The 8753-nt window shown below is 38.2% G+C and overlaps 1 protein-coding gene and 1 long non-coding RNA gene across 2 annotated transcripts; one reads left to right on the top strand and one right to left on the bottom strand.

Annotated features, from left to right (window-relative positions):
• Positions 1–1128: 1128 nt before the first annotated feature.
• LOC116162381 (neprilysin-3-like) lies at positions 1129–2253 on the bottom strand. Its single transcript, XM_031475997.1, has 5 exons — positions 2229–2253; positions 2113–2172; positions 1703–1772; positions 1479–1648; positions 1129–1431 (listed from the first exon to the last, which is right to left on the bottom strand). The coding sequence occupies exons 2-5, from the start codon at positions 2122–2124 to the stop codon at positions 1129–1131; spliced, it is 555 nt and encodes a 184-aa protein (XP_031331857.1). The 5' UTR covers positions 2125–2172; positions 2229–2253.
• Positions 2254–4638: 2385 nt separating this feature from the next.
• Positions 4639–6526, top strand: LOC116161102. The gene is made up of 2 exons (XR_004143371.1): positions 4639–4820; positions 6244–6526. It is a non-coding gene; the product is annotated as an uncharacterized LOC116161102 (long non-coding RNA).
• Positions 6527–8753: the final 2227 nt, after the last annotated feature.

Below are 8753 nucleotides of genomic sequence, written 5' to 3'. Positions count from 1 at the left end.
GAAGAGGAACGGAACAGAAACCACTCGGAAACTGGAAAATTAACTAGAAACGAAACGGAAACAAAAAGGAAGAGGAACAAAAACGGAAGAGGGTAGAACGGGAACGGAAGCGGAACAAAACTGAACAGAAAAAAAGAACTGGGGTAAGACCGTGAAGAGAAAAGGGAGAAACATGAAGAGGAGAGGAAGATGAAAAAGGGGAAGAGATGGAAGTGAGAAAGGAGCATGATGAATAGAATTAAGATGAAAAAGAGGGGGTGTGAGAAAAATGGTAAAAGGAAAAGACGAAGAAACAGAAGACGAAGTAGAAGAAGAAGGGGAAAGACAATGAAAAACCGAAAAATAAGACAAAGAAACCCAATAAAATGAAGCAAGTCAGGCAATTAACGAAGATGGGACAAGAAAACGGAGAAGATGAAGAAAACAAGAAAAGGAAGAATGCGGGTAATGGAACAAGATGAAAGAAGCGAAGTGGACAAAAAAGACGGTGGCTAGGGTGCATGAAGAGGACACATATGTACATGTTAATGGAGAGGAGCTAGAGAAGAATGTGGCTGTGGAACAATTTCAAAGTCATATTTAACCAGCGGGTGTGAGCCGACTTCCAATTAATGCAATGCGCAACAAGAACATAATAAAACCTGTTAAAACGCAAAGGAGAGTTTATAGGGTACTATTCTTTTTTATATAACACAATGTGAATCTTCATTTAAATTTTACTTAGAGAACATCTTAAAATTTGGATTAGGTAAAACGTTTCTAACAAATACAGTAGTAGTAAATTTAGCTTGAACGCTTGGATTGATTTTGCTTTGTAAAAGAAGTATCATTTAAAATGACTTCTGAGTTAAGTTAATTTTGAATTAATTCTGTTTGTAAGTGCGCATTCGTATTTTCAGTCCATAATTTAAATACATTCTTACATCATAAATCTGACCACAACATTATTGAATACCCTATAAATGACGATAGTAGTCCCACTGCTTTGTAGTTCACCTGTACCATAATAGTTCTCCTGTTGCACAAATGTTTTTAAACATTTAGAATTAGGTTATGATAATTAGGTATTGTTACATGTAAATTTGAGTGTAAATTTAAAACAAATTATAGCCCCGCATATTAAATTGTTTATATGACTTGTTGCAAGGTTTCGAGTTTGTACTGTCGGTCATTTCGCGAGCCTATAATCGACTTACCCAGAACATGTTTAACAACAAGCTGATTCTCCTGTTCCAGTTTCATGAACGTACCCCAATTACTTTTACCTTCCGGTATTGGATTATTTTTGATCCACCCGTTACACGAGTACGAGTAAAAATCTTCGCACGGATCGGCCGCCGTGTCCATCGCCTGCAGAATCGAACTGGCAATTTCTATACAATTCTTGGTCAGACACGGCTTATGCGCCACATTCGTTGCCACGTTTAAGACCTACGACATTCGTTTGCACTCGACCCACTCAAATTGCTGTGACTCACCGTGCCCTCGCGAATTCGTGTATCGGCCGCCGCCAGTAAGAAAGCCAGCACCATAATAACAAAAGTTAACGTAACCACCAAAATCAACAAGGCCTTCTCTAACAAAGAACGCTTCTTCCACATGCTCGTACTCGTGTAGTACCTTATGTGCGTCGCACTGCTCGTTATCCCTGCAATTTGAAGAGAATTCGTTAGTGTCGTGTCGACACTCACCCGATGGGTACCTTCCCCGAACTGCACACTTCCGACACTTGTGTCATCGTCTGCAAACTCGGCGTGCTTATACTTCGTCATCTGAAACAGCGAGATTCACTGCTGACACAATTCAATTTAATAAATCGTCGGCTACGCGCAAAACGAGAGAGTGTCAATAACGATTGTGATAAGAAGGATATTAGATTAGCGTCCTAAGTGGCCTATATTAACGCATCTCTTCACATTCGCCGCTCTAAAAACGCGACCGCTCAATTCTGGGAGGAGGATACGTCTTATGATAATATTATTAAAATGGTGGAGCGATTTTTAAGTAAATATTTAAACGACGATAATTGCTATTTGTTTAGCGCGATTCTCAATGACGTCTTTAAGATGATAAAAAAGAGTAATAAATTTCGATAATGTAAATAAGACGTACCTTCACACTCATTTTGAAAATGTTCTGTTTCTCTTTATATTGGTTCAATTACGGCGCGCACTAATAAAAAAGGCATAAATTAACGCTTTCATCTAAATATAGAATGAAAGACGCACTTTTGAGTTGCATGTATTTGTATTTTTTGTGCCGACGCCCTTCATGGCAACAAGCGACGTCAGGCGTCTGATGCGAACATGTAACATTATTGATTACCTACTTCGCAACCAAATCATTTGTATACGCGAAAGCTTTTCGTTCGATAGGGGCACGCTTTAGGTTTTCCGGTTTCTGTATGCAAAGTCGAAGCGAACTGATTATAATTTCTACAATTTGAATCGAAATATTCCCAAGGTGACGCAGTGGCGGCAATTTGTTACAAAAATATTCAATTGCTAAAAGAATCTGCGCTAAACTGCTTGCCTTTGCGATTTTTCGTTTCACTTGGATATTTGTCCTCGATCTTGCGGTGGTACAAAAAAAGCATTACAGCGGGGAGACGTAGCATATGGTAGGTACATGTGCAGCGTAGGAATTTTGTTTTGAGGCGGGTGACGCACATCGGCGTTCCCTCGCGCTGAAGATGGCTTTTTTCTCGTTAACACCAAGAGAAAGATTCTTTCCGACTCTCTGGATCTGGGTTATGAGCCCCTCTTAAGCAGCTCTAGACTTGGGCTTCCATTGCTTTAGGGTTGCGGCCGCATCTGGAATACGCTAATATGCTTAGGACTTTCAGGCGCAGGTCTAAATCCTTCTGGAAACTTGTGCCCATCAACATCAATTTGACGCAAAATTTCAAGGCCTCCTTACATAATTTAAATATACAGTATAACATTCTCTACAAGAAGTTATAATTAAATAAATACAGTACGACACTAGTTCAATTTTATAACGAGGCCATCAACAAATAGTAACGCGACTGCCACGCGATACAACAATATTGTTTATAAATACCTTTAATCTTTATTCACCAGGAGTTCAAGATGTTTTCTGGGCACGGGTTTCAATCAGAATAGAAATGGTCCTCCCTCCATCTGTGCTTTACACGGACCGACTATAGAATCCACGCTGTTATTACCCTTTTTCAGTAGGCGGAGCCATCTAGGTACATTGCCCACCAAAACCTAGCATCATATCCAACTGCCGAGCGTTTTCGGATCAACCCTGGAAGTCGGCAGATTGAGGCCTAGGGCAACTCATCACCCATAGTAGTGTGATACGTGTTATCCGATTTTGTATATATTTTAGTATGCATATATGTTGTTCTTTTACTGACTGTATATATAGTGTAATATATGTTCTTGTAAACCACCACATTATTCTATCTGGTAACAGCTGTGTTAGTTACGGACCAACGAAGTACGCCTGCAGCCCCTGCAGGTGATCAACACGGTTCGTCTAAAATCCATTGCCGTAGCCAGCTGTAGTGTACTTAACCCCCAGGTTCTACGCTAACTTCACACTACAAGAACACGGAAATAAATAAGTCAACCCGGCAAAGTTTAAAAATGGCTACCCGAATGAGTATTCCCTCCAAAACTCAAAAAGATCCCGCTTAAATTTGAAAAGCGGCACGTGATCAAACATCTAAGGCAGGAGCCGCCTACGTTAGTTGTAGACAACGCTTTGATCTGAAGCACAGTAGGGAAGGAACGTAAAATAAAACACTCAAATTGTGAAAAGTTTGTTGAATAATGATCGCAATAATTAAGATTGTGAAAGCTCGAAAATTTAAGTCGAAATAAATTACATTGAAAAAATAAACTTTGAAAATGGTAGTTCACCGAATAAAAATAGAAATAGACTGGGACAAAAAGAACTTACCAATAAAAAAAACCAGCCGTCAAATTAATATCAAATTGTGTAGTAAAATTAATTGTTTGTAATGATGTGGACGCGTACCATAAAATTATAACATCACAAAAAGTAGCAGTAAAGGCTAAAAACAAGTTTTGGGAATTATGGGTCAGGTAAGCAGGTACCGAGATTCTAAGAAAGGGTGAAATACACAGGATGTGACTCATCTTTGGTGCAATAAAGTCCTTTTGTTAAAAGCAAGATGGAACATTACATGGCCTTGTAGGCAAATTTAACCAAAAACAAGATCTGTGGAAATTACGAATCGTAACTCATTTATCGCACATAGATTCTAAACTGAAGAGCTTTCATTAGCGTAATGCCGGTCCTGCAAGATAGGTAACCCGCCCCTGGTTTCTCGGGGTTTCGAGTCTACAGTTGAATGTCGAAGACAATCACGGAATTAGGTTCGTAGCTCATTTTGGCTACAGTTTTTACCACTCCCGTGACAGCTTCATTCACGGAGAAAATACATACATACATCAAACGAATCGGTAATTTCCGCACATATTAAAATAAAATGATCAAAACTTATATGAATTGAGATGTCTGCTTTCAAATTTCAAACAAGAAGTTCCGTTACCGTATATTGAGACACCGTTTAAACTACTGTTGCCAGATACCGAGCCACAATTCAATAGCCTTCCCATGAAAAACAATAGGTTTATTATTCAACAATGTATTCATTCTTCGATGTCAGCAATTATAACAATAGTAGTCTGTATAGGGAGGAAATGGGGGATAGATTTAGTTTTGGCCGAGTTAGCTTTTTAGAGTTCACACAGGTTCATTTTTGGTCTTTTTACTGACTGCTTTGGGTAATCAGTTAGGGTAGTGTTCACTGTAACAGAAAGGTAATGTACTTAGTTGTAATTGATTTATATTGTAGATTATGTTACCTTCAGCTAGTTGTAATGCAGGGTAAAGTGATTCTTGAATTTGGTGTAATTTGCTTTCAATGTAAAAGCGGTTCCTGTTTGATTTGTTGAAGATTGGCCAGTTATCAATTTTCATTTGTTTGTTTTGAACCCATTTGGATTGATTAGCGACTTCAATTCTTTGTGTATGAATCGGCCTTTTTTGAGTGTAATTAACCGTTTCGCCCTTGCAGAGGTATATGCCGGAGTGATAAAGATACTTAGCGGCATGTATTTCGAACGACAACTTTAGTCTAAGGTTACCGTATCCAGGATCTTAGATACCTGTTAGATTGGAGGAGGTCTGGCTAATTAATGATGTTTATTTTATGCACTTTATGTAAGAGACTTCGGAATGTATCTTTCACACATGAGAAAGGATTGAAGGTGCTTTTTAAATCTACTTGTAATGGCCATCCTTTAACTTATCAAGTTTGTATTGTATTAACGTTTAACGTCAGATTTCAATCTGTCCAATTCGAGAGTTACTTACTCGGATTATTATTCTTTGTATAACTATTGTAGCTGTGTTGTAAAATGTGTTTAGCGTTATCCTCTCATTCTCCAGATTTTCCCTCTAGATTTCACCTCTGTGAACAGTGAGTCGGAATTTTCTTTAGCACGGTTCTTTTGTCCAACGAGTTCTAGGGGAACCTGGCACTTTTTGGCTTTAAATGTATTCTGTCTAAATTTGTAGGATGTCTTTCGGCCTTTTGATTCATTTTTTACACTTTTGATCGGTTCTTTAATAAACTTTATTTGTGTTTCAAATTCAATTAAGCGTATTATTTGCGTTCCGCCTTTCCAATAATTAGCATGGGTACGAGTGAGTGCAACCTGGCTTTCCACAACGTAGGGGTTCCGGCCATTGTCGAGTGCGAGGTTTGTGTTACTACGCAGGTGTTCCGAGTTCGTGTTTTTCCCGCTTTCGTTAGCGCGGGAGCTGTCGACTTGGGTACATCACAGAATGTTACTTCAGGGACAAGACCAAGTAGCCAACATCAATAAACATACATTAAGCAAGCATTACACCAAAAACGTAAACAATTACAAACAATAGCATAACGGTATCACATATGTGATTATGCATTGCTGTTAAACCAAGTAAATTTCAAAAACAAAGATTCAAACACACAAAAAATATAAAATGTGGCTTACAAAACACAATTATGATATAAAGAAATGCAAAGATTACTCTTACCTGCATTTAAAAACACACAAAATAACAACAAACATTTATGGAGCGACGCGTTCACGACAGCCATTCAGGACATTCTTGGCAGTATCAAACTTCAATTCGTTATTTATTTTATTATTTGTGTATTTAATTTATTCATTTATTGTCCCTCTTTTGTTTTAGGCCCTCAACAGACTTTGGCCCAATTAGAGGGAGACCCGTATAATGCCTTTAGAGGTGCCCCATCCAGTGATGGTTACCACTATCCTGGGCCTGGACTGGCTGCTCGGCAACGAGGCCCTCCCAGATCACGGTCGCCGTACTCTAGCATAAGTAACTGCCAAGGGTAAAAAGAGTACGACGGGGAAAAACCTTGCACAGTTTGATTTGTACAGTCCAAAAGTCAATTAACAAAATCATTTGTAAAATTAAGTGGTTAACAAAGATAGTAAATGCATATTCCTAATTTTGGTTGCACTCAAGGTTAAAAACAAATTTTGGGACCAATGGGGCAGGTAAGCAGGTACCTAAATTCTGAGAAAAGGTGAAGGGTACAGGATGTGACTCATCTATCTATCTTATTTATCGCACATAGATTCTAAACCGAAGTGTTTTGATTAGCGTAATCTTGCCCCCAAGATAGATAACTCGCCCCTAGTTTTGGGATTTCGAGCCTATACAGTTGAATGTCAAAGACAATCACGAAATTAGGTGCCGTAGCTCAAATGATTACAGTTTTTTCCACCCCAGTGACTGCTCCATTCACGGCGAAAATGTTAGTTTAAGAACACATCAAAACAATTCGATAATTTCCACATGTTTAAAAGAATGATCAAAACTTATATGAATATTGCTTCTGATCAAGACCATGTAAACTAAACATAAACATAAATTAAGCAAGCATTACACCAAAAATGTAAACGATTACAAACAAAAGGATAACGGTATCAAATAAATCTGCGTTAAGGTTAAATCAAATCAATTTCAAAAACATAGATTGAAACTCACAAAAACATAAAATGCTTCGTACAAACCACAAATACGATATATAAAGAAATGCAAAGATTGTTAAGTAGACACTAAAATCCACCGTAAAATATAGAACGTGGCAACACTGTAAAAGATAAGTAATGTTGAAATATAAAAAAGAGGATGGTTGCTTTTGTATTCGATTTGTAAAATGTGTTCTAGAATCAAAGTTATATGAGTGAAATTGGTTTTGGTAAAGCGTTCAGAAGAATCAAGAGAAAAGTTAAAAAAGATTACCACCTGCATTAAATAACACCAAAATGACAACAGACATTTACGAAGCGACGCGCTCGCGACCGCTATTTAAAGACAAGATGCCAAACAGAATCAACGTTCGTGCTATCCAGATGGCGCAGGTAGCTTTTCCCCTCCTAAAAATTGCGTGGTTGCCAACTCTCAAAAATGTGATACCTCGGTCACATTACCACGGCAGAAGGAAACCACCCGTGCCACGAGCACGTCGAGCAGCAGAACAATCTCGCGGAAAGTAAGAAATTTCCTAGGATTGAAAAATTTCGGGAGTACGTGTGCGCCTCGCTGTGCAAAAATGCAAGCGCCTCCTACGTCTGGCCCTAATTTTATATTCAAAGGTCTGGCTAAGTGTTTGTTTCCCTCCACTTACTCCACTATTTATAGTCCATAAACGTATGAGTTTCTTATATATTCTCAGACTCATCTTTGGTGCAGTAAAATCCTTTTGTTAAAAGCACCATGGAAAATTATGGCCTCGAAGCGCAAATTAAACGTTGTAGTGTACTTAACCCTCAGGTTCTACGCTAACTTCACACTACAAGAACACGTCAACCCGGCAACGTTTAAAAATGGCCACCCGAATGACTTTCCCTCCAAAACTAATCAAGATCCCGCTTAAATTTGAAAAGTAGCACGTGATCAAACATCTAAAAGGCAGGACACCCTTACGTAGTTGTAGACGATGCTTTGACCTGAAGCACAGTAGGGAAGGACCGTAAAATAAAACACTGAAATTGTGAAAATGATCGCAATTTATTGATTGTAAAAGCTCGGAAATTTAAGTCGAAATAAATTACATTGCAAAAATAAACTTTGAAAATGGTAGTTCACCGAGTAAAAATAGAAATAGGCTGGGAAAAAAAGAACTTACCAATAAACAAACTAGCCGTCAAATTAATATTAAATTGTGTAGTGAAATTAATAATTGTATGTAATGATGTGAATGCGTAACATAAAATTATAACATCACAAAAAGTAGCAAATAAACTTCAAGAGGTAACAATAGGTTAAAAACAAGTTTTGGGAATTATGGGTCAGGTAAGCAGGTACCAAGATTCTAAGAAAGGGTGAAATACACAGGATGTGACTCATCTTTGGTGCAATCAAGTCCTTTTGTTAAAAGCAAGTTGGAAAATTACATGGCCTTGTAGGCAAATTTAACTAAAACAAGATATGTGGAAATTATTGAATCGCCACCCATTTATCGCACATAGATTCTAAAATGAAGAGCTTTGATTAGCATAGTCTCGCCCCCGCAAGATAGGTAGCGTCGCCCCTCGTTCGGTGTTTCGAGCCTACATTTGAATGTCGCAGACAATCAAGGAATTAGGTGTCGTAGCTCAATTTTGACTACAGTTTTTACCACCCCCGTGACTGCTTCATTCACGGAGAAAATTGTTAGTTACAAACAA

Source organism: Photinus pyralis, unplaced genomic scaffold, assembly GCF_008802855.1.
Source record: "Photinus pyralis isolate 1611_PpyrPB1 unplaced genomic scaffold, Ppyr1.3 Ppyr1.4_LG10, whole genome shotgun sequence".
In the NCBI taxonomy this organism is placed as follows: domain Eukaryota; kingdom Metazoa; phylum Arthropoda; class Insecta; order Coleoptera; family Lampyridae; genus Photinus; species Photinus pyralis.
The sequence above is the reverse complement of the archived record's forward strand: the minus strand, read 5'-3'. Positions and strand labels throughout refer to the sequence as shown.

Bases quoted from the DNA above. Each gene is read 5' to 3' on its own strand.
- LOC116162381 (XM_031475997.1), bottom strand. The intron at 1,649-1,702 runs GTACCCATCGGG...TTCAAATTGCAG, and splicing joins AAGTGTGCAGTTCGGGGAAG to GGATAACGAGCAGTGCGACG. The intron at 1,432-1,478 runs GTGAGTCACAGC...CGAATGTCGTAG, and splicing joins CACGAATTCGCGAGGGCACG to GTCTTAAACGTGGCAACGAA.